At 45.3% G+C, this 26,694-nt stretch overlaps 1 protein-coding gene across 1 annotated transcript in view; it reads left to right on the top strand.

Moving 5' to 3' along the window:
- The window catches only part of RANBP10 (RAN binding protein 10), a 413,778-nt gene that overhangs the window by 295,442 nt on the left and 91,642 nt on the right, over window positions 1–26,694 (top strand). Inside the window, exons 10-11 of the mRNA XM_085639148.1 lie at window positions 3,640–3,835; window positions 24,833–24,957. Coding sequence (XP_085495274.1) covers window positions 3,640–3,835; window positions 24,833–24,957 — 321 coding nt within the window. The remainder of the gene's footprint in view (window positions 1–3,639; window positions 3,836–24,832; window positions 24,958–26,694) is intronic.

The raw sequence follows: 26,694 nt of genomic DNA, 5'->3' as shown, positions 1-26,694 counted from the left end.
CGTTTTTTAACTGTATCTTTTCTAAAGAAAGGAATTTTTATTTATTTTTTGTTTATATATTTGTTACACATTAGATACACAATTTCAAATTTTTAGGATGAATCATGAATGTATTTGGGACTACACTGTAGTATTAGCCCCACTGGGGGTGTAAAAAGAGGATGAAATTCACCTGTAATTTGCCCTTAAAATATGCACTGAATTAACGGCCCACTGGGGCTTAATTCCAAAAAGACTTCTTCTATTCTAATGAGTTTTAGAAGATATACTTTTTTATAAATAATGATATTATGCTTTCCTAATTATGTATTGAAATGTATTCAGGAGCAAGCATTTATTTGTTTACCTAAACTGATATCCAATTTTATGTGACGATCGTAATATTGAGTGCATGTATGCCATGATGAAAAGCTACGAGTCTTTCCTCCAATACACTCTGTTAGTAGTCTTAGTCATGTGACACGATGTGAACACTTTATTTAAAATGGCTAAAGAAACGGGCAAGTCGTTGGTGAACAAGCCTGCTAGTCAGGCGAAACGCGTCCTACCAGCCGATTGCAATAAAGTTTTTTGACCAGAACACGGCGGCGTCATCCTTGTGGTACGAGGAATTTTCGAAATGTATTACGGACCGAGCCTGGGTGGTCCGCCTCGACGACGCACCCTCTGTTCAGGAGTGCGGTGGCAGTTACCTAAGCCTGGAGGAATCATATATATATATATATATATATATATATATATATATATAATCCATCCATCCATCCATCCATCGGATAGGAATGATGTGGTCAAATTTCGTGTGACCGGTAAACAAAGCAGGCACCAGCATGTGAAACTGCTCTAAGAGGGGTGTAAGTGAACTTTGAGGATACCTCAGAGGAGTGAGATCCTATAGTCTAGTCTGGAGAGAACCAACGCCTATTCACTGATTTATATGTCCTTTTGTGGGATGAGATGCCTGATCCCCCAGAGCCTTGTTACTTGGAATCAGGTGTTTTTGCCATGGTTGCAGTAGGGCTCTGGAGCTTGAGACGACTGTTGAGGGTGAAGTCAAGTGACTTTGCCTTCTGAATGATGGAGCGTTGGAACTCAAGACCATTTATCGAGTCTTGCACAGATGGATTGGCTTTCTTCAGATCTACAAAAAGGAATTCTATTTTCTCAGGGTTTAGTTTAAGATGGTAATTTGACATTGATGGCTAAATTCTTATCGGGCTGTTTTATATGAGGGTGATGTGTTCCATGGATGTGACCTTCAAGTAGATTTGGGTATTGTCAGCGCACAGGTGAAAGAGGACCTCCAGGTTCCTAAAGGTCACACAGAGAGGCTCAAAATAGAGATTAATAGGGTTACAGAGGAGCGAGCCTTGGGGCGGGGGGTCCATTGTTGTTGGCTCACTGACTTTGAGTCAGAGCTCCCAATTTTTACTACATGAGTGGTTTGTCAGAAAGGAGGTGAACCAGTTAAGGGCTACACCTTCAGTTCTTCCTGATGTTTATCAGAGTATGGTGGTGAACTTTGTCTGACATGAGTTTAAACTGTTAAGTATGGGGAGAGCATCGTTAAGATGCGGCAGAATTGTAGTCTCAGTTTTGTTGCCCTGTTTGAAGCCTGATTGGAGAATGTCAAGGAGCTTGTTTGCGTTGATGTGAGAATACAGTTGGAAGACTATTCAGCTACCAGTCAACTTAGACTGTAAGGGTGGAGACTGGACAGAAGTTGTGAAGGCCTTTGGGGGTCCAATGATAGTTATTGTTTTTTTAGACATACTGAGCAGCGGCGGCCAGCACAAGTAAAAGCGGGGGGCGGGCAGGGAAGTCGACAGATGACAGAATAGGTATAATTAAATAAATACCTATTCCATCATCTGTCGACTTCCTGCCCGCCTACCGCGCTTACCTGTGCCGGCTGCCGCTGGGACTGGGATGTACCCTGTTCAAGGGAGCAGTTGACCAGGGTGGACCAAATTTTGAGTAACTGTTTGGAGAAGGGTTTACTGATGGAGCCAGCGATGACGTCCCAAGGATAGTTTGTGGATTTCAGCTTGGATATGGTCGTCAATAGATCTGTCTCTGTAACTGGGCTGAAAGAGGACCTCGGACACTGTACTTTGCACTATAACTTCTCCACAGCTTTATTGTCATAGGTGGCCGGCAGGGAGATGTTTTTCTTAAACTTTTTTGTCAAAAAACGACACTAAGTCGTTGCATGAGTCCTCGGAAGACTTGGGTGGAGTTTTGGAGGAAGGTTGTTAGCCTGTTTGATTACTTCAAAAAGGTCTGTTCTTCGAAGGGTCCTGGAGGGATCTGATATGTGATGACTTGACTCTAAAGATATGTTCTTTTCGCTGTTTCTCGCAGAGATAAGTCTAGCCAGACTCAGAGGTGAGGATGAGTGTCCTCATTCTTTCACAAGTTATCTGAGAGTCTTCCTTTCTTCCTATAGGTTTTTTGAACACCACGTTAGGGTTTTGGGTCTGATGCACTTGCTCTTGAGAGGTGTAAATTCCTCTATCAAGGATTCCATGTAGGTATTAAATTTGTCAGTGGCCTCAATGATGTCAATTGAGAAACTACTGAGGCAAGATTTGGGTGAACCATGTTTGCAATGGCTTTGATGTTAAACCTACTTGGGTGCCTAACCCGATTTTCCCCTTCTTTGGTTGACCTGAGTTTTTGATGCAGGTAAAGAACACTACAAAGAGGATTGGAAGGTGGTCAGACTGGTCTACTGGGATAGGATCAATGATTGGTAGGTGTTTAGCTCCGGAAATCATCCGATCCAGAGTGGAGCCCTTGCAGTGGGTGGGTTTCTGGCTGTGGTATTGGAGGTCATGGTCGCTTGGACCATTTGGAGGTAGTGGAAAAAGCAGAACATTGAGGTATCATTAAGGCAGGTTTTAGTGAGAAACATGATGTCAAGGTTAAAGTCATTAATCAGTTCTGATATCTCAAGCCATTACTTATCACCAGAGAAGCTAGGTTCACCATCAGTTTAAAGTAAAACGTCCTAAAGGTGGAATTGGAGCACCAGTCTACTGCATTCATTATGTTCTCCAAACTCACTGCCTGAGAAAAAAACCTTAAATGCCAATGCCATGTGATTGAGTGTGCTCTGAATACCTTAACATCAGTACCAGCTTCCTGCATTATTGAAAGATTTAGTGAGGCCAGGAAAACGGTAGAGAGTATTAAAGAGTGAATGTTCCATTATATTTTAATTAATCTCGACCAAGCACTTGGTATACTGCTTCACTGTTGAGCAGGTAAGGAACCAGACTTAATTAAAATCTGCAAAATATATTAATTTTTATCCCTGAGTCTTCTGGGTGGATAACGTTTCTTTGCTACACAATTATTTAGTTCTGAAAGGCACCCTTAAAGAAATGCTTCCAGAACTGAGGTGCTTTTTGTGATTTCCCTCCTTGATCATTTCCACAATACATTTATAATGGCTATATCATTTATAATGATCTATGAAGCAGGTGTTTCAGATCTCTTGAAAATCAGCATTCGCCTTCCAGTGAATAATGGAATATGCTCTCACACAGCAAAGACTGCCATTTTCCTGTAATGTAGAATGGACCTGGTCTTAAAGTGACTTTTGATTTGAATACATCTTTTTCACATTTTTTTCAGGCGTTGACAGTCCCAACTGCAGCAATGGCATTGCAACCACAAAAATCAAACCAAGCCACAGTCGATACCCAGGCCTTAGCTCATCGTCTTCATCTTCCTCGTCATCCTCCCCTTCATCGGTTAATTACTCCGAATCCAATTCCACAGACTCCACAAAATCTCAACAGCACAGCAGTACGAGTAACCAAGAGACCAGGTATGTGGCAGCAGGATGGGGTGTGGGCTCTCTCTTCCTATTTTAAATGTTATTTTTACAAGGGAATGTATGAGGTGGGTTGTAGGCACAGGAATGGGCTTCCTTTTCATTGCATCCCTTCCCATTGATTGGGATTTGTTAGATAGTTAATCCATGGGCTTCTGCTACTAAGTTCAAGTTTCCACTGATAGGTGTTGGATAGGAACTGACAAGAATACAAGCTGTGGGCTATGCTCTGGTTACTTGTCCTGATTTGAGTTTACTTTAATGCATTTCTATTGAGGAGTGTGGGAAGTGAGTGCCAGTACCAGAATGGTCTCTCAGGTTGTCTCTCCTCCATGGCTCTGAAAGATCCATAATCAGTTGTAGAGGGAAATAGGTTTATTCAAGTATAATTCCTTGTCCTCAGGGCAGTCTTCTGCTGCATGTTCAAGCCTCATACTGATGGTGGGAATCCATGCTCTGGGATGATCTGTGTCCTTTACAGCAGTGCCATTAGAAAGTGTCCTGTTTGCAACAGGTATATGGCATGTAACTCTAGTACTCTCACATTTGGGAACCCCGTTATTGAATTTCTTTACTCTGTATCCAATCTGCATTAGATGTTACCTAGTTTCATGATTCTACTTCTTTCACATGTCCTTGGTGATGGTTTTTTGAGATCTGTGAAGTGGGTGGCAGGCACAGGGAGCGATAGTAGACTCACTTTATTTTATTTTTGAAATGTTATTTATTAGCTTTTTTAAAGGGCAGGTGGAAGCCAAATTGTTTCCTTGGTGCTGAGAAGGTAAACTTTGATTACACTTGCCTCATGTACATTAACACTAAAAGCTGTTAATGAGCCACATTTTTGAGATTTTCTAAACAACATAATTGGTATTAGCCAGAATTTGAAAGGTAAAGATGTCCAGATTACCTGGGCATAGACAAAAAAAAGGCTGGAAAACCAAAGTTCTTCTTTAATACATGGCACATTAATTATGTATGTATATATGTATGTGGATATATATATATGTATGTGGTGGCTGCCGATACACGATATATGCATACTCCTCCATCTAGTGTTGGGCCCGGACTCTTCAAGTTGTTTTTCTCAAGGAATTTTTATGATTGACCTTGTTTGTCATCTCTCCTCCCCCTCGAGGTATTGCAAATGTTGAACAACTCCTTTGTTGGAAAGTATTTTTTCGTCGTCGGGCTTGGATTGACTGCATCAGAGCTCTGCAGCATTCAACGCCCACGCAGCTTACGATCATGAAAGAACGCAAATGGAGCTCCATTAGACAGCACCCATGGATCCTAGGAGCCGGGGACCACTTACCCGGCGTCTAATACATGCCCATTGAGAATGACCATCTCCGGATGATGGAGACAAAAAAGGACCTCTTCCGACGATGCCCTCATTGCGGGGCGGGACAAATACCCACACTCTGACACATGAGGTGTGTAATTTGTGCCTGTCCCCGGAGCACAAAAAAGACAAGTGCGTGGCTTGCGCATTGTTCAAAAACAAGAAAACACTTTGGACCCGTAGAATTAGACACCAGACACACACCTTGGAATTGGCGGCCGAAGAGGAGTACTTGCACAACATAGTTATGGAAAGCGAAGCAGCTGCCCTGGTAGGAGGTGGGGTGGTCATCGCCAGGCCCCACTACATTGCTTCCGATTCATCCTCTGGGGACGATCATACTCCAGTGCATGACGAGGGGCTCACATCACCTAGGCTGATTCCTGGATCTGGGCCAAGGACCAAGATGACAGCACATACTGTGAGTACTGTCGACTTCATGTAAAGAAGATCTTACACTCCCCTTCACCACCCACGCCACAGTACGCCACAGCCCTCGGGCTCAGTCCGATACATTGAACATGCCTCGGAGCCGAGAAGGGATGAGAACGTTCTCGATCCCAATCAGGCAACAAGGCCCCAGCACGGTGACGGATCAGGCACTAAGCCAGCACCTAGGCACTAGTCTGCACTGACTGAGTCACCGGCCCAAGTTGGCACTTCTAGACATATTGGCACCGAAGGATGCCAAGCAGGCTGTGACCCAGCGAAAATCATCAGATCCAAAAAACGCTCGGGCTTGAGTGCACTGGAATCGAATCAGTCCTCTGTTCCGAGGACTGAAAAACATGGACACTTTTCTGGCCAGAAGAAAAGTCTCATCTCTGGGGTTCCAAAGTTACACTAAGTTTCTGAGGACATTCTACCGGCTCCAAAGAAACAAAAGACTCAGACACAAAGAGCAAGGAAGACCGAGGCATCGTCTTTGAAGGGCTGCAACAATTTATGCAGGAAAAACGTTAAGAAAATGCTAAGAGGCAGGCTCAGTACAATCCTTGCCACAGTCCCACTAAAAAAGTGGACAAAACCCAAAAGCACAGACCTACAAGCCCAATTACGTTTAGTCCCCCAGAGTCACTACAAACACACTTACCGTCTCCACAAGAGGGGGAGATACAGGACACAGATTCTCAAGGAAAACAGGACACCCACCATACCCCTGACCCATGGGATGATTATGATATGGTTCTGTCTGACCCAAACACGGTGCTACTGCTAACACGTCACCTCCAGATGTCACCTCCTCATACCTCAGTGTCGTCCAAAGAGCGGCGGGGTACCACAAACTCCCCATGCACATTACTGAAGAGCCAACTGACTTCCTAGTGGAAATATTTTCACGCACAATTCAATATCTGCCAATGATTGGATCCGTCCTCAATGTATACAAAGACATCTTCAAAGACTCAGTCAAATCCAGGGTCATAACTCCTCGCATTGAAAAAATAAAATACAGGCCATCTCCAACTGAAACTATTTACATACATACTATATCCCCCAGCAGTTTCCCTTGTTGTCACCAAAGCAATGAAAAGTGCTGCAGCACATGCTACTGGAGAGGCACCTCCTCCAGACAAAGAGAGTAAAAGAATTGATGCAGCAGGCAAAAGAATAGCAGCAAAGCACACAAACCACTGAAAGATAGCCAATTCAGCTGGTCGCCGCTCCCTATACAATAGGGCTACCGGAGATGAAATGCATGACCTGATGCAGCATCTCTGAGATGAACACAAAAATCGAGCGGAAGACCTGGTAAATGAGGAAAGGCAGATATCAAATGCAACAATAAAATGTCCATTAGACTGAGCAGACACTACATTGCTATGCATATCTGGGTTCAAACCCAAGGTGCAGCAGCGTATTATTAATGTCCCATTCGATGGAGAAAAGCTCTCTGGGGACACAGTTAGAAAAAATAAGAGAGAATACCGACACAGCCAGACCCATGGGTGCCTTACAGACAACATCTCAATTGCTACAGCTCTTTTGGCGTTACCAGGGGCGAGAGGCAGCAAAAGCCTCTACCCCATAAAACAATACATATCAGCACTAGCAACAGCACTATTACCAGCAAGGGCGTGGATTCTATCATGGAGGCTACAAAACGGGCTGAGGTAGAGGTACCCCCCAAAAAAGCACCTCCACACCACCAAGTAAATGACTTGCCCACACTTCTCCCCCCCCCCGGACACAAACCAACAATTCCACCACTTGCGGCCAAACATCACATCCGATCAATGGGTACTACAAACAGGCAGGGATATTGCCTAGAACTAACTCCACCAAATATCCTTGCAAAACGGCAGATGTTAAATCCTCTAAATCAACTAAAAAATGAAGAAAAAGAGTTGCTACTAAAAGAGGCTATAGAACTAATCCCATTGAAAGATTACAGCAAAGGTGTCTACTCACTTTATTTCCTCATACCAAAGAAAGACTGCTCACTACAGCATAGTCAATGCATGCTATCCGAACACTTCCAAATGGTAACATTGCAAGATGTAATGCCACTACTACAAAAGAGCGACTTCAGAACTTCATTATACCTGAAGGACACATACTTCCATATTCCAGTCCAGCCAGCGAGCCGCAAATACCTACGGTTTGTGGTAAGTGGACGTCATTATCAATTCAAGGTGCTACCGTTTGAGGTAAAAGCCCCAAGGGTGGTCATAAAATGCTTAACTGTATTAGCGGAAAAATTATGAAGAGAAAACGTACATGTCTTTCCCTATCTCGACCATTGGCTGATCAAGAGTCTAACAAAAGCTAAATGTCTAATAGACACTCAACACGATCAACCTACTTCAGCAATTGGGCTTCACTATAAATGCAACAAAATCGCATCTCAAACCACTTCATGTACAATCATACCTAAGAGTGATACTTGGTTCATTATCGGGAAGAGCTTACCCCAGTCCCCAAAGGGTTCTCAATCTCCAGCACCACTGGGTCTTTTTCTGCCACATCGTCACCTGCCAGTCAGAACAGTGATGTGCCTACTAGGGATGATGACATCATGCATAGCGATTGTGCCACATGCACGACTGCATTTGAGACCTCTCCAAGAATGTTTAGCATTGCTGTGGTCACAAGCGGGAAAGAAAATGGAAGATCTAGTGTTGGTTTCACCCAAGGTCCATTAGGCATTACAATGGTGCAACACCTCAAACATACTTAAGGTAACAGCCTTCGTGGACCCAATCCTGCAGGTAACAAACACAACTGATGCATCACCAACAAGGTGGGGTGCTCATATGAAGGACATTACAGGTCAGGGATACTGGACCTCACAACAACAGACAATGCACATCAGCATGCTGGAGCTTTTAGCCATCTACATGGCTCTCAAAACATTCCTAACAGACATTAAAGGGAAAAGTGTCCTTCTTCGAACAAACAATCTGACTGCAGTGTATTACATCCTGAAACAGGGGGGACCTATTCCATACAATTGTCACAATGTGTGCAGTCACAACGTGTGCAGGAAATGGGCAGACAAACACAAAATCCTCCTTCTGGCACAATACATATCAGGGCAGGAGAACTCCATTGCAGTCTTGCTCAGCAGGACACAGCAGCAAGTTCACGAGTGGGAAACACACACTCCAATACTGCAACAATGCTTCCGCTGTGGGGAACCCCTGCAATAGACCTGTTCACTGCCGAAAACTCAAAATGCCAAAGCTTCGCATCCAGATATCCACACCTACTATCCAAAGGGAATGCTCTATGGATGAACCGGTCAGGGATATTTGCTTGTGCTTTTCCTCCTCTCCCACTCATTCCATATGTTGTCAGGAAACTCAGATAGACCCTAATACTGATTGCGCCCACATGGGCTTGATAGCTGTGGTACACAATACTGCTAGAGCTATCCCTAGTACATCACAAGAAACTACCCAACTATCCAAACCTCGCTCAGGGTGAGACGTCCCAATAAACAACAGCTCAATCTTGCGATCTGGCTCCTGAGGTCATAGTTTGGATACTTTAATCTACCTCCAGACGCATGACTATTCTAAAGGAGGCCAGAAGACCAATCACAAAGGCTTGCTATAACAGCAGAATGTAAATGCTTCGACAACTACTGTATGTCCTTAAAACAGCAACCCTTCTTCACCAACAGAACAACTAGTCTGTTAATTGTTGCACTTTAAAAAGGCACATCTGGCATATACCTCAATATGCTTACATTTAGCAGCCTTTGCGACATACCTACAAAACAGGAACCACCAATCGCTTGTCCATATTCCTGTCATCAAAGCATTCATGGAAGGATTAAAACAAGTCATTCCACCACGTTCTCCTCCACTACCTGCATGGAACCTAAACATTGACCTAACATGACTTATCTGGCCTCCATTTGATCACTACATAATTGTCAAATGCAATTTTTTAAATGGAAGTTGGCCATCCTTGTACCAATAACATCTCTACGAAGGGTCACCAAAATTCATGCGCTCACTGTGGAAGAACCATATTTCCAATTGTTCCCAGATAAAGTGTGTTTACGCACTAGCCCAACGTTCTTACCTAAAGTTATATCTCCTTTCCATTTAAATCAATCTTTAGAGTTCCGGTTTTCTTTATAAAACCAGAGACCGTCACAAAGCGTGCTTTACATACTCTGAATGTTAAACGGGCATTTCTGTACTACTTTGAACATACAAAACCCTTTAGGAAAACACAACTATTTGTTTAGTTTTCAAATCCACATAAAGAAAAGGGTATTTCAAAATCAGGAATGTCTAGATGGATTGTCAAATGTATCCAAATCTGTTATGCTAAAGAAAAACAAACCTTGACAACTATGCCAAGGGCTCATTCCACAAGGAAAAAATGAGCAACCATGGCGTTTTTGGGAAAATATCCCTCTTAGTTACATTTGCAAAGCAGCAACATGGATGAACCCACATACATTTACAAAACATTGTGTGGATGTTCAAGCAAGACAAAAACCTCTAGTAGGACAAAAGGCTTTCAGACATTATTTCAAACAAACGCACTCATGCCTGAAGCCACCGCAAGAGGGGTACTGCTTTACAATCTATACATAGCATGTGTAGCTGCAGCAAACACATGCTAAGGATGGAGTTTGTTACTTACCCTGTAAGCATTTATTCATAGAGTGTAGGGCTGCAGATTCACATGCACGCTTCTGCCTCCCCGGCAGGTATTAGATGGTGTGAAGAATACACACAAATACAGCATGTTCAACAGCAAATGCCAGCTTAGCAGATTATATCCTCACTCCGTATGCGGCAAGGGGAATAACATTATCTAACAAATGATCTGTTGAAAATGGGCAATATCTCAAGGGGGAGAAGAAACAACACACAACGCTGATCATGAAACTTCCTTGAAAAAACCAAGTTTCAGTGGCTGGGCCCAACACTAAACGGCAGAAGTATTCATAACATGTGAATCCTCTGCACCCAAGACTACAAATATATGCTTATAGGGTATGTAACATACTCCATATAGTGTGTGTGTGTATATATATATATTTTATTGATTTTAGTTCATTGCAGAATAATTCAACAGTTCTTCAGTGGCAGGTAACTAGAGATCCGACATCAGACGTGCAAATTGCCATAAATAACTAGGTTGCCAAAACATGTTCAGGTACGGCTTAATGATCTGCCTCTCTTCCAGACCTGTTCCGTACTATAGTAGGTTTATTGAAATTGGGTACATCGGATGATCCTAAGATGGGCAGCTCCGCATGCAGCCATCTCAGCCTCTTGCCATTCATCTAAATCTAGTTCTCCCACATCCCACTCCCAAGCTGATTTTGCCCTCACAAGTGAGTTTGGTGATTTAAGGAGCAGGGATCTGTACAATCTAGAAATATCTTTTCGACCCAGTGGCTCTTTTATCAACTTTGGTATGCATAGAGCTCCTAGTTTTTCAAGGGTATCCAACCAAAGCCACTAGGCAGAATTTTCTGTCTCAAACAGCCAGTCACCAAGTAGTACTAGTTTTGTTGCCCAGTAGAAAGAGGGCACCTTTTTAGCTGGGACACTCTAGGAAATTTGCCTGGCCACAATTATTTTGTGTCTAATGATTGAAGAAGGTTGGCAGAGAATTAAAGGATTGGTTTGCAACACATGTGGGAAGTGGGGGTAGCGTGATCGTTTTATAAAGCACCACCCAACCCATCATAGAAATGGTCAATGAAGACCATGCTTCAAGTTCTTTACTGGTGTGCTACTTTATGGGAGAAATATTAAGGTCCGAGGCCTTCTGTTGGTCTCAGGTTATGGTCATGCCCAGCTATTGAAAATTATCATCCGCTATTTATAGGTGCGTGAAAATGAGTTACTGTGAAGAAAGCCTTGTACTTGAAAATAAGTGGACTTGCTCCAATTTACTGTCAGTCCCAATGTGTCTTTGTACTCCTGTAATATTTGAGTCTCCTGCAGCAGTGAGGTTTGTGGTCCCTGAATAAAAAGCCAGATGATATCTATGTGTAAGGACACCCTCTCCTCCGTTCCTTTTGATCTGGGAAATGCTTTAGTCTGTGCACCCCTCCTAATCCATTTGGCCAGGGGGCTCAAGGGCAAAGAGGAGATGGGTCCAGTCCTTGCGTTTGCCTTGTTGAAAGAGGAATGGGAATGATAACACCTCATTTACTTTAAATGATGCATTATACATTCAGAGCATCTAAAGGATCTAGGTAAAGAACAGAGGGCCAATATTCATTTTCCTGAGCACTGGGACCAGAAAACCATGTCACAAGCCTTCTTATAGTTAACAACGACGCCACAGGGCCATATAGGGCAATGCCTCTGGCCTTTTCCACCTGGACATGACATAATTAATCCCTTATGCTCCTACCTGGTTTAAAGCAATTCCGGTCTTCATGTACTAATGGTCGTATCACTGTGACTAACCAGGAGGCCAGAATTTTAGCTAGGAGTTTGATCTCCACATTAAGTAAAGATATGGCCTTGTATAACATGTACTTGTCTGGTGGCGTGTTAGCCTTTAGAATAGTGGTTCTCATCACGTCCCGTGATCCTCTGGAAGGAATGCGGACCACCTGATCTCTTCAAAAATGTACAGTAAGCGCGGCACCAGAATTATGTTTCTATATATACAGCTCCACTGCAAAGCGGTTGCAACCAGGGATCATACCTTAAGGCGTGTCAGTTATGGCCACCTGAAGTTCCTCAAGAAAGAGTGGCAAGTTCAAGTTCCCATGCTCTACTTGAGAGAGTGACCATACAACAATTAAGACATTTGTGATCGGAGGAGCAGTTCTTGTCATGAGGGACTTGTTTATGGCACAGCTCTCAGTAGCAGTTGGCAATACTGCCCCAGTCTCCAGCAAATCTGTGAACTTATGCATTTTGGATGAGGGGATAATTCTAACATCAGTTTCCCTCTTGACCAGCCAGTAAAGGAGCTTGCCCACCTTATTACCCAGATGCCCATGTACTTCCTCCAGTTTATAGAAAGGAGAACTGTGTTTAAGAGCCAGGATTTGGGATAAGCAAGGTTAACCTAATATGGCACAATCACCTGCAGAATAAATAGCAAGTGATCTTTTTCAATAAGCACAGGGCCTTGGCGTAAATGATTTTGTGCATGATGCTTGCAATTGTAAACATTGTCTGGGTGCCTATAGGAAACCAATGAGGTTTTCACATAGGGTAAGGGCATTAGCAGCATTCTCAATGTGTTAATTTGAAATTGTATTCTAGAAAACGTTAATGTAAAGTGACCAATTTATGCAAGCAACAACATCAAGACAGGTTTACTGGGATGCTACAAATCTGATCTTTCACTAAAAAACAAAAATGTGTAGTTTAAAACCACCATGGAATTGCAAGGGAAATCTTTGTAACAGCACTTTGAAGCTGCATAAAGAATGTGACGTATTTTCTTGAAATTTTGTATCCATGATTGATTACACATGTAATAATTGTGTTTGCTGGGTTGTTTCTTGTTACATATTCATTACATTGGTGTTAAGTTCTGATAACTGCAGTTTTGGAATATGTGTACATTTCAGTTGCTCAAGAAATAGATTTGTGTCTTGTTGGTACTCTCCAAATGGATACTGCTCTGAAATGTTTGTTTTGAGTCTTGTGAAAAAAAGAAATTGGATATATAGAAGTGATCTGTTTAAGATTAATTGAAGAGTACTGAGGTTAATAATCTCCGATCCATCAAGTCTCTTTGCCTACTAAAATAATGACTAATGCAATCTATCTCTATTCACTAGAATCTAGTTAGAGGTTTGAATGCCAGTTCATGGTTTGGCACGATGAACTACCTGGGTGTGCTTCTGGTACAAGATAAAGATTAGTGGAGGACAGCATTTGCTTCTGGTGGACAATAAGTAGCAGATGCCTCACAAAACTAACCGCATGCTTTGATTATATTTCTAGGTGTCAGCCAAACTTTACAGACGTGCCCAAAGCTGTTCTTCATACTTTGTAGTTGCGCTCTTTTCAGTTTTCAGGAGCTCATATATGCTGCCCTATATGCTCCTAGGACATAAGTGAGGCTTCAGTCAGCAAGCTTATGGTGGTCACCCTTTAACTCTCCTTCTGACTTCAAGCCCCTGCTGTGCTTGTCAGTTTTTGACATGCTTCCAAATACATCCTTGTATCCACTCTTTCCCAGCCTTCTCTTCTGCTCTCAACTCTTCAGACAGCTAGGCTGATGTTTCCTCAGACAGCCATATAATCCCTTCAGAGTGGACCTCAGGCCAACAGCGATGTGCCATGTGTCTTAGCCTGGACTGTGCTAAATGCAGTCCTGAAAAACCTGTATCAGCACCCAGAGCATATCTGCTCCTCATTTAACATTTCTCTGGTAATGAGGCCCTGGATTGTGGATCCTGCTGGGCACATTTAATGGATCTTGAAGTTCATCACTTGCATGTTCTTGATCCATGCTTCAGTTTATCTAGGTTGGATTAGGTGCACCTTAACAAAAAGAAAGAAAATTTTATTCAAAACATTCAGCACTTGTAGCATGAAGAAACACCCTTTACAGCACGATATGAAGTTAACGGGCCCGGAGACAGCATGACTGATGACTTACATTTGTTGCTTACAACCTGGAAACGTGAGTTGTAAGTGTTTGCTTTGTTATGGTACATTCCCTACCTGGAATTTGGTTTTGTGTCCTTGGTTATTTTTCTCCATCCTGTTACACTCCTGGTGTTTCTCTCCTTGTCATATTTGTGATCTTGTTTAATCATACTCTGCATTTTTCTGAAATACTGCACCCTTTTACTTCCTCTGAAACTCTTGCTGGAGATCCTCAGATTTCATGGCTTTACTAGCCTGTCTCTGGTGTTAGATAAGATTGTAACTCTGCAGAACAGAGGTGAGATGCATTTACTGATAATCTTTTGTGCTACAATAGGTAGCCTTTGTTGAATCCTGCGTTCAGATGTTTGGTTGTTCAGGAAATTCATGAAACATTCATCAAATAATGATTCATAAATGTTGCGAATACAACAATCACTGACAATGTTCCTTGTTTAATACAAAATATATTAACAAATTTATGCTAAATGAGACCTTTAATCCTAGTTACTTGTTCATTACCAACCATAAATGTAATATAATTATTCAGCAATCTACAGAAATAAATGCTTTAAAGTACAGTCAGTATAAATTGATTAATTTCAGGGATTGTCATGAGCTATCTTCGAGGAGACGTAGCCCATATATGTTTTGCTAGTTCTCACATGGAAAGCCAAACAGTGAGCCACAACAAACCTTGACATTCTTTGCAGCTGATGGCTGCATTCACATAAAGGGTACTTGAGATATTTAGTCAGTCCATTATAACCAAATAGGCCATTCTAACATCTTGACCTACTGGACACCACCCAGTACAATTGAAAGAGCAATATTTGCTCAATGAGGATTCAAGAAATAACTTTTATTTGGACCAGCTAGACCCCAAAATAACTCTTAGCATGCTATAATCCCATACTCCAACTATTGCCACTGAGAGTGCCATGAGTAAAATTCTCTCAATATTGAATGGCTATAGTCAAACGATGAATCATCATTTTCTCAGGGAAGTATCTTGCCCTTATGGCCATTCCAGTAATATTAAGGTATCTTATTTAGTGCTTTATTAGAATGGGAACTTAAAATGGCTGTGTATTTTGATGTTCTTTCAGACAACTTTTTTAATACTGAAACTAAAATTATTTGGCTCAGTTCAGCATTTGCAAGTAATTTAATTAAAATCGTCATCCCTGTTCGAGCCTTATTAATACTTTGCATTGCCGTGTTGGCCATATTGGGTGTACCGTCCATTTAACACTAACATTTGTGAGTGGCTATTAAGTAAGATTTTCTCCACCTTGCTGGTTACGTGTCTCTGGACCGGAGTTGAGACCATCTGAAGTTATCAGGGTCATTTACTCTGTAGTAATTATTTTCAGGTTGCAAGGCCTTAATATCTCTGTTACTCTGACTAGAATTTTACAGGCTTGAGAGAGGATCACAATTGCATTTGTTGAATGGTAATTTTTAGGAACAAAGTTTGAGCATGTTAAACTTGGACATTTTACAGAACTAAATTTACAGATTTTTTAAAAGGATTTGGGTCTTTGTACCTAGTTTGCCTATCTTTTAGCCAGTAAAGACAAGGGTTTGACTTTTAGGAACTTTCTAAATGACACAAACCTTGATTCCAAAGTAGCTATCGTGTTCTGTATTGTTCCTGGAATTCTTAAATATATTTAATCGCTTGCTCGAGGTACAATTTAAATATGAGGTCACCTTATAGCCCATGGGTACCCACCCATAATTGCTGCCTTAACTGAACAATCTCTGACCTTACGAAGGAAAGCCAAGATTGTTGTAATTCCTCAGCATTTGTCTTCATCTTCATATGCATTGTTTTTCTCTGTTTACCTCCACCATTTATCCATTACTGCAAAAACTCCTTGCATTCTTTGAAATAACTTTTGAATGCCACGTGGATAACAATCCAGCAACAGAAAATGAAGTCTTCAAGTAAAGTAAATCTAAAAGAGACACGTTGGTGATAGATTCCTTACCTTAGAGTATCCCCAGGCATCAGACTGGATCCGGAAAGTTTTCATCAGCAGTACCCCTGCGCGTCGGAAGGTGGCGTTGTGCGGCTCCGCATCCGTCGTAGGCGTCGTGATCGCCGGGATGACGGTGCGGCAGCTACTTAGATGCCGCCCTAGCGCGCAGAGTTCAGTTATTTCTTTTTCCGCGCCAGCAAACGCAGATTCGGAGAGAGCGGTACCCCCAGTCAATTTTTGACTGAATTTTTGGGGACTTTTTGTCTCTTCTTTTGAGTCTGTGACTCCTGGTATATAGGGATGCTCAGTTTTAAGTCTTGCGATGCTTGTCCCCGCATGATGTCGGTGACGGACCCGCACCGCGAGTCTCTCTACTGCCTGAGGCGTGACCACGACCCCTCGTCGTGCCCCGACTGCTGGGCCATGGCTCTGAAAACTTTGCTCGAGCGGTCCCGAAAGTTGCTTGAAGCCCGGGAGTCGGCTCCGCGCCGTTCAAGGTCTCGGTCCTGTGGGAGGTCGAGGGACCGGTTGCGGAGCCGCCACCATCGTTCTACGAAGTCTTCGCACTCGGGGTCAGGTAAGACTAAGCACAAGAAGTCGAAGAAGCGGTGTTGCTCTTCGCCTAGCCTGTCAGCGACTCCGCTGAGGGTGCGGGTGGAGCCACCACTGCGGCTCCGGAGGAGCCTATGCAGTTGCAGACGGCCTACCCGCATTTCCCGGGTCCGTCTGCGACTCCGGCCCAGCTGCAGGAATTCCTGTCTGCTATGACCCGCCTATTTGGCCCGTCGGGCCCTGCCGGCGCGCCTTCAGGCCCCGCGGGCCCGACCGGGGGTCCTCATCTTCCTTCGTCAACGGCTCCGGCCCCGATGTCGTCGACAGCTCCGCCCTCGGCGCTGCGATACCCCTGTGGATCCATGCCTGGATCACAGCCGATGACTGTTGGCCTCATACGACCTCCACCGACATCGGCGGTGCCGGGCGACGCCGTCCCCGGCTTCCACCCCGACGTGGAGACAGTGCCGGACTGGTGTCGACCGATGCCGATTCTGATGCTGATAGGGAATTTCTATCCCTTTATCCACCCACCTTCTTTCCCACCTGCTCCGCACGTTACAGAGGATGGGGAGGAATGGGAGGGGTGTGGAGACCCTCTTGCAGCCCAATACGAGTTAGAGCCAGACTGGGAAGAGGATTTGGAGGACGCAGGTGGACTGGATTTTTCTGTAGAATTTGGCGCACTGTCTCCTTTTACCGTGGCTACGGAGGAGGGTGGTACTTATTCAGGGGTGTTGCGTAGGGCAGCTGAGGCACTTCACCTCGAGCTCCCTACAGTGACTGTCTGGACTAACCTCCTGACTGAGGTGCTTCGGCCAGCGTCTTCCTCTGCGGAGGCGCTGCTGCCCTTCAATGACGCACTTTCAGACGTTTTTTTGGGCACCTGGTCCAGGCCCAACACAGGGGCTCCTGTGGATAGGAATGTGGCCAGACGCCATCGCCTAGGCCCGGGCCACCCCATTTACCCCGCCCAACACCCTACCCCTGAGACCTTGGTTGTCCAAGCCTCTGCTTCCACCAGCACATTCCCTTCTGCACCTCCGGACAGGGAATCCAAGAAACTGGAGCAATTTGGGAAGAAGACTTTCTCTTCCGCCAGTTCAGGGTTGAGGTCTGTGAACACCGCATGCCTCTTGGGCTGTTATTCCCACTTTGTGTGGGATACAGTGGAGCAAGTGCCGCCTCAGTGTCCGGAGAAGGCCCGGACGGTGCGCTCTCAAGCTATTGCTGAGGGGAGAGATGCAGCCAAGTTCGCGATTTGTTGTGGCCTTGACACTGCCGACTCGCTGGGCAGAGCGATTTCCACGACAGTGGCGCTATCGCCGTCACCCCGGCTGAGAACTACTGGCTTTTCAGGGGGTGTCCAGAACACTCTGATAGACATGCCCTTTGATGGCACTCGCCTTTTTAGCGACAAGGCGGATAGTGCGTTAGAGCTCTTTAAGGACTCGCGAGCTACGGCTAAGTCCTTAGGCCTGTCAGCTACACGCACTCCTTCGGCTTCTGCCTTTCGCTCCTTTCGTGGTCAAGGAAGGGGCGCCCAAACACGTTGGTTTCAGAGCCACAAGCCTGTGCAGCAGCAGTCTCAGCAAAGCTGCGGACGTGGGACCCGCCGAGGTGCGTCGCGGTGCAAGCGGACGGGTCAGTCCACCACCTCCCCTGCCGCCACTGCCTCCAAACCTTCCTAGTCCAGTCTTTCAGGCCCGCCAAACACCAGTGGGTGGCAGGATTCGCCATCACCTCCACCACTGGCGCACCATCCAGCCGTGCCATGCCACCTCAGTACCACCGAATATCGGGGGATCACTTGGCACTTCTCCAGCAGGACGTTGCGGCCCTCGAGCACATTCCAACGCCAGAAGTAGGTCGTGGTTGTTATTCCCACTACTCCACTACTTCTTGATTCCAGTGAAGGACAAGGGCCTGCGTCCTATCTTAGACCTTCGGAACGTCAGTCGCTTCCTCCGGAAGGAGAAGTTCATGATGCTCACACTTGCTCAGGTCTTATCTGCTCTAGACCCGCAAGACTGGATGGTAGCGTTGGACTTGCAGGACGCTTACTTTCATATCCCCGTCCTGCCAGCCCACCGGAGTTACCTGCGGTTCACGGTAGGCCACGAGCACTTATAGTTCACCATCTGTGCTCCCTTTTGGCCTTACCATCGCCCCTCGGGTGTTCACGAAAGTGATGGCGGTGGTCGCAGCTCATCTGCGCAGATCAGGGGTTTATCTTTCCCTATCTCGACGACTGGTTGTTGAAGGCGGGCTCGCCCCAGGCAGTCACCCATCTCCAGACTACGGCCGACCTCCTGCATTTGCTGGGGTTCTCCATCAATGTGCCGAAGTCGCACCTGATTCCCTCTCAGAGGCTCCCCTTCATCGGAGCAGTTCTGGACACTGCACAGTTTCGGGTTTATCCTCCCGAAAAGCAAGTCCGGGACATTCGGGCTATGATTCTGATCTTTCAGCCCTTGTCCTTTGTTTCGGTCAGGATGATCTTGAGGCTGCTGGGCCTCATGGCCTCCTGCAACCTGCTGACAAATCATGCCAGATGGCATATGCAGGCTCTGCAGTGGGACCTGAAGTTCCAGTGGGTGCAGCATCAGGGCAACCTGTTCGAGTATGTCCAGATCTCGGAGGGCACTGCACAACAGTTGCAGTGGTGGCTCACGAACCACCATTGGGTCAGTGGCAGATCACTCTCCCTTCCCCAACCGCCACAGTGGTGACGGATGCATCCCTCCTGGGATGGGGCGGCCACATGGGAGAGGCGGAGATCAGAGGCCTCTGGTCTCCGGCGGAGTCCAGGCTCCATATCAACCTTGTGGAGCTCCGTGCGATCCTACTTGCACTGAAGGCATTCCTTCCCTCTGTCAAGGGGAGAGTAGTGCAGGTGTTCACAGACCACACCACCGCCATGTGGTACTGCAACAAGCAGGAGGGGTGGGGTCATGGACCCTGTGTCAGGAGGCTCTGCGTCTTTGGACATGGCTGGAACGCCAAGGCATTTCCTTGGTGGTTCAACACTTGGCAGGTTCTTTGAACGCCAGGGCGGACAAACTCAGCCGCAGGTGCATGTTGGATCACGAATGGCGTCTTCACTCAGAGGTGGCGTAAGGTCTCTTTCGACAGTGGGGAGAGCCTTGGTTAGATCTTTTCGCCACCGAAGAGAACGCGCAATGTCAGCAGTTCTGCACGTTGGAATTTCCAAGGCGGCACTAGCTTGGAGACGCTTTTCGTGGAGTGGAGTTGCGGTCTATTGTACGCCTATCTGACTATACCACTTCTACCCAGAGTACTGAAGATGATCAGGTGTGACCGGGCCCAAGGAGTTTGGAATACTGAGCTAATCAGTATGAGCGTGGATTCCCCAATCCGACTGCCTCTTTGGGAGGATCTTCTGTCGCAGCAGCAGGGAATGGTCCTCCACCCCAACCTGTCCAGCCTCCACCTCCTTGCGTGGAGATTGAGCGGCGGCAGTTGATTCCATTTGACTTGCCTCCTGAAGTCTGTGATAGCATTCTGGGAGCCAGGCGTCCCTCCACAAAGACGGTATACGCCTGCCGGTGGAACACATTTGTGGCATGGTGCACAGCAAAGGCTGTGGATCCCCTTTCTGCCCCTCTTTCAGAAGTCCTTCTGTTCCTTCTGTCTTTGGCCCGGCAGGGCTCTGCTCTGGGCACTATTAAGGGCTACCTTTCTGCAATCTCGGCCTTCCTCAAGCTCCTTGATCAGCCCTCTCTTTTCAAGTCCCCAGTTGTAAATAGATTTCTCAAAGGCATTGCTCACCTTTTCCCTCCTATTCCTTTTGTGATGCCGCAGTGGGACTTGAATCTGGTTCTTACCTATTTGATTTGTGCTCCCTTTGAGCCGCTGCACAATTGTCCTCTTCGTTTATTGACTTTGAAGACTGCTTTCCTGTTTGCCATCACCTCCGCTAGGCGCGTGAGTGAGCTTCTTGCCAAAGGTCGTTACTGCCTTTCACATCAGCTAAAATATCCCCTTGCCCACTTTCTTTCCGCCTCCGCATCCTTCCAGAGAGGAAGAGAGGCTCCACCGTCTGGACCCAAAACGTGCGTTCTCATTCAACCTGAATCGCACACAACAGTTCCGGGTTTATGAACAGCTCTTTGTTGGCTACGTCGGCACCAAGAAAGATCGGGCTGTACACAAGAGGACTATCTCCCGCTGGGTCGTCTTATGTATAAAATTGTGCAAAAGTAGGTCGCACACTGCTCGTCACACCAGCAAGTTGCCCCAAAGGACTGTGGGAAATGTAGTGGCGACGGCGGGTACGCCTATGCCACGATGTGTAAAAAGAACAGTATGTGTTGCGTTAGCCATCCCTGGACACGTGTTTCGAGGTAGTTGCCTCTCGTCAGCAGGGAGCAGGTCAGTGTAAGGGGGTGCCGTGTGGACTGCCAAAATGTAATTAAAAACAGGTCAAGTACCTCTCATGGCGCGCAGGTGCAAACCCGGGACATGTATCGGGTCTAGAGATCATCAGTCCAACAAGTACTTACTTGCACCCACTGGGGTGAACCACCCAAGAACTTCATGTACCAGCTTCCCTTGGGGCGACCCGGAGGAGGGGCTAGCGGTGTGCGCTCCATTGCGATTGTTTCTAAAAATGGCTCCCTCGAGCTTCGAGCTGACGAGCTCCTGGACGACGCACCTGCGTGCCTGTGCGGGCACTGAGGCCTTTGACGGTTGCTTGGCGGCCCTCTCTTCCACCCCTAACTATTTTCTCTACTGATGAGGGAAGTTATCCCGAAACCCGAGCCATGTCTCGGGCGATATTTTAAAACCCGGGACATGTATCGGGTCTAGAGATCATCAGTCCAACAAGTACTTACTTGCACCCACTGGGGTGAACCACCCAAGATCTTCATGTACCAGCTTCCCTTGGGGCGACCCGGAGGAGGGGCTAGCGGTGTGCGCTCCATTGCGATTGTTTCTAAAAATGGCTCCCTCGAGCTTCGAGCTGACGAGCTCCTTTACGATGCACCTGCGTGCCTGTGCGGGCACTGAGGCCTTTGACGGTTGCTTGGCGGCCCTCTCTTCCACCCCTAACTATTTTCTCTACTGATGAAGGAAGTTATCCCGAAACCCGAGCCATGTCTTGGGCGATATTTTAAAACCCGGGACATGTATCGGGTCTAGAGATCATCAGTCCAACAAGTACTTACTTGCACCCACTGGGGTGAACCACCCAAGAACTTCATGTACCAGCTTCCCTTGGGGCGACCCGGAGGAGGGGCTAGCGGTGTGCGCTCCATTGCGATTGTCTTATGTATAAAAGCCTGCTATCCCCTGGCTAAAATGGAACCTCCGGTGGGGTTGCACGCCCATTCTACCAGTGCGACAGCAGCTACTACTGCATTGGGACGTGGTGTCCCCCTGCAAGACATCTGTCAGGCAGCTACTTGGACCTCGCTGCACACTTTTACTAAGCATTACTGCCTGGACAGCCAAGTCCGGAGAGACGGCTTCTTTGGCCGGTCTGTTCTCCGTGACTTTCTGGTGTGATCTTGGTTCGCAGACCCACCACCTGGGTTGGTATTGCTGGGGTATCTATTCTAAGGTAAGTAATCTATCACTAACGTGTCTCTTTCAGATGCACAAGTTACTTAACTTCGGTAACGATATATCTGTATGAGACTTGTGCTTTAAGTGCTAACTGTTAACCTTTTGGACTAAACCTGCAGTTGTGGCACTCTTAAGTAAAATACCACTCACTGAACTTTACAAAGCTGCTACATAGAGGTTGGTACATGCTCTCTTGGCACTTTTTGCTAAGATGTGGACTCTGGTTTGTGTTTTTTTTTTTTCCTTTCCTCAACCCTCTCCCCAGAGTAAGTTTGCCGCTTGATTGTTCTAAATGCATGTATCACTCACTATACAAGGTCCATTGCTTGAGAAAATAAGCTTCAAATTTACAAGCATTCTTCACTCTGCTGAGCCCTATGTGTATTCATGGTAGATCTTTCGCCAGACCTTGATAATTGCAAACACCATGCCTCGAATCTTGGAGGCTTCACCCTCTCAAATCTGCTCTACGCCGAAGACCTCATACTAATCAGCCGCACTCCGATTGGCTTGCAACATCTGATAAACACCACGAGCAACTTCTCCACCAAGAACTGAATAAGTATAAACCTAGGCAAAACCAAAGTGATGGTAATAAACCAGAAGAAGAAAACATACCGGTTTCGATGGGAGTTGGGGGGGCCTTAGGCTCAACACTGTAGAAGAATTTAGGAATTGGGCATAATACTAGACAGCAAGGCATGTTCCACCAACAAAAAGCAGCCATTTCAGGAAGAGGAACTGCATTAGCGGTCGCTTTAAAAAACATAAAATAACTGGTCCTAGCCTCCCTCCCTTATTACAGGTGATCCAAGTGAGATTCCTCCCCACCATCACCTACGGAAGCGAGTGCCTGAGAGGAAGGGATGGCGGTATTTTTGGCAGGACGGTGTCAAGGGCAATGAGAATAATATTCAACCTCCCGCAGTACACTTCGCGGGCACAAATAAGATTAGAATTCGGCCTACAAAAGCAACAAATAGCTCAAGGGGGCTTACGTTAAATGCTGGCACAAAATAAAGGGTGCGGACCCTGGGACATAGAATGCAAACCTTTGGTTCGTTATCCAGGGCTATTCTAGAAGGTCCCCCCAACCATACTTATGCGCTGGTTTTACAAGAGTAAAAAAGGAAAAATACCTGCATTTGAGCCTGGGCATTTTGCAATCAATGCTGCATCTGCCCCCATGGAAACGGACACAGTCATCTACATTGTGCAGATTATGCGCTGAGGCAAAAGAGGACGTTCTACACCTATTGTGGATATGTAAGAGCTTAGAGAGGGAACGAAGAATCCTATTAAAACCTGCTCCGAAACGAAAACAGATAAGAACATGCAGGCAGGCAGTGAAAGCTTGCTTTGAAGGAGGGGGATATTCAGCTAGCTTGCTGCCTGGTTCGATTCATGTGCGCAGCAGGAACAAAGCTAACCATCAGCACGTAGCCGCCTCAATGGGCATAAATCCCCGGCCTCTGCCCCAAACAAAATGAATTATACTAACCAGATCATGATTAAAGGTCGCAAAACGGATGACCAGCTTGTTTTAAAGCATATAATGAATGCAATCCATGGCGTATGGTGAGAGTCAACTCCTCATTTGGTCGGTTCTACACACAAAAACCTCAAACTAGGGCTTTATGAATTTAAGGGCAAAGTAATACGGCCTCCTCACTGATCTGACTCAAGGGTGCAGCAGGAATAAAGCCAAACACCAGCACCAAGAGTCTTGTGGACATAAACTCTTGTTCTCTGCTCTTCCAAAAATGAACTGTATAACAGTTTTAATGGATAATTTGGTCACCGCAGGTTCAAACAAACAACACAGCGATCTGTAACCTATGGCTCACGTCTAAAGGGGTCTAGACAATTTTATACACTGCTGTTTTGATACAGCAGGGCTTCATCTAAGGACAATTTATTTTTTCAAGAATTTGAAGAGGTTTTAATATGGCTGTTCTACTGTGCTTTAAGCAATCCTGCAAATGAGTAAAGACTATCTGACTACCAAATCATCCAGATGAACCAAAAAGCACTAGCTACGGAGTGCCTCCTGGGTGAATTTACAAAAGCAATTATGCAATCATGACCCCTGCATCTCATTTGCTTGTCACATTAAGAATATGTATGATGACTTTTTATTGTTTTCCAAATTTTAATATTTTGTATCAGTGTATTTTATGCAATGGTTTTTATTAACTGAGCATATAATAAATGTACTTACTATGTGTTTGGGAGTACAATTCTAATTATATTTGAATCTTTGTTTAGTAAGCAGTTAGTTTCAATAGCTTTCAGCACAAGGGTCAGGGTTTAGAGATGTTTTCTTATCCCCTTTGCAAGCACTTTTTGCTTACAGCCAGTGATAAAGTTCTCACAACCCTGCTTCGTTCTCCCCCTAAGGAGTGGCACACCGGACATATTTTTCTCTACTTAAGTTTTCTTACATATATGTCTTTTACAGTGACAGTGAGATGGAGATGGAGGCAGAGCATTACCCCAATGGCGTCTTGGAAAACACTTCCACCAGAATAATGAATGGCACATACAAACACGAAGAAATTTTACAGACAGACGAGTCCAGCATGGGTAGGTGCATTATTTTCAGCAAATCTGATGTCTGTGTGTTAGACCTGGCCTCTTTTGGCATGTTTGCCCTGTCTTTTTGCTTACTGACTTCCCGATTTTGACTACGTTTTTGCTTGTTTAGAGTCTCTGCGCACTTTCTCACTGCTGTTCAAGGTTAAAGTGCAAGTGCTCCTATTGTAAATTGTTATGGATTGGCGTTTCCATGACTGGCATATTAGATTTACTGGTAAGCCTCTAGCAAAGTGCACTGAGTGTGCCGGGGCCTGTAAATCAAATGCTGCTAGTGGGCCTGCAGCACTGATTGTGCCACCCACATGAGTAGGCCTGAAAAGGTATCTCATACCTGCCACTGCAGGGTCTGCGCGCAATTTGTAACTGTTGTGTCGACCTGGCAAGTGCACCCACTAGTGAGCAGCCACCAACCGAAGGCCCCCTATCCTCCATTGGATAACATAGAGCCTCGGAACTCTGCACCCAGCTGCCCTAGTTCTGCTGAGGGTGCTTTGGAGTGCATACCTGACCCTGGGTTCTAACCCCAGAATACCAACTCCCACAAACAAGTACTTAACCGTAAACCGATAACTTCATTTCCACCCATAGGATTATATTGACTGCTTTTCTTTGAAAATTCTTCTAAATGTGTGGGGTTGGTTTGAATAAAAACTGGAACTGTACCAAAAGTGAATTACTTACCTTTTCTCTAGGAAATGTCCCAGTTTGAGATCTAGGCATATCACACAGAGTAGAAAAAGTAATCTTAAAAAGTAATCCAAGTAGTAATATGGACTGTAATCTACAAAGTAACTGAAAAGTAATTCTGATTATTGACTTACCTGTAATTCAACCAACTGCATTTGAACCTGCATTCAACTGAAATTTATTGAATGAGTATTGGAAAGTATTATTTCACTGACCTGCATCAGGCCTGGCTTGGTTCTAGAAATAAAATAACTAAATAATATTTTTATGCAAACAAATTCGTCTGAGTTCAGTCTTTGAGAGTGTGACATCATTTCTTGCATGAGTGTGTGTATAATAAATGCTTAACACTACCCTCTGATAAAGCCTTACTGCTCGCCCACACTAACACAGATGGAGAGTAAGGTGCTATGTACTTTTACCTCTGCCTACCTTTGGGGTTCCACTGGACTCTGTGCACACTATAATGTCCTGCGATTCTTCCTAGGCAGTATTATTTAGATTCTCTCAGAAATCATGACTTAGTCAATTACTTCAGCCAGCAGAGCACAGATGGTTCATTGCGACTATCCTATGAGGCCTTACACTTGTGACAGTGGGCTATAGCACTATGCATTTCTCTAGTTGCAACTCATCTGGCAGGCACCCTGAATTTGTAGGTAGATTCCAAAATCCCTTTGTCTATTTAGGATCGTGAGTGGGACATTCAACTCTATGTGGATCTGATCTTCTCCCAGGTCTGCGAAGTCTTTGCTAAGGACGACCCTCCAGTTGGTCTCTGTGTACACTCTGAAGGCCATGGCAGCATCTGTTGCTCTCACCAGGGGAGTCCTTGTGGCTGCTATTTGCAGGGCGGCTGCTTTAGTCTTCTGTACATTCCTTTGCCAAGCATTACTGTCTGATAGCTCAGGCATGGAGTGATGGTTATGTAAAAATGGCTGTTACATGATTTTCTTGGTATATCTGAAGCAAGCAAAAAGTGATTTGCTGAATGCTTGAATTGATCACAGCCACTGATAATTGCTTGAGGTGGCATCT

This window comes from Triturus cristatus, chromosome 12 (genome assembly GCF_964204655.1).
Source record: "Triturus cristatus chromosome 12, aTriCri1.1, whole genome shotgun sequence".
NCBI classification, from domain to species: domain Eukaryota; kingdom Metazoa; phylum Chordata; class Amphibia; order Caudata; family Salamandridae; genus Triturus; species Triturus cristatus.
The sequence above is the reverse complement of the archived record's forward strand: the minus strand, read 5'-3'. Positions and strand labels throughout refer to the sequence as shown.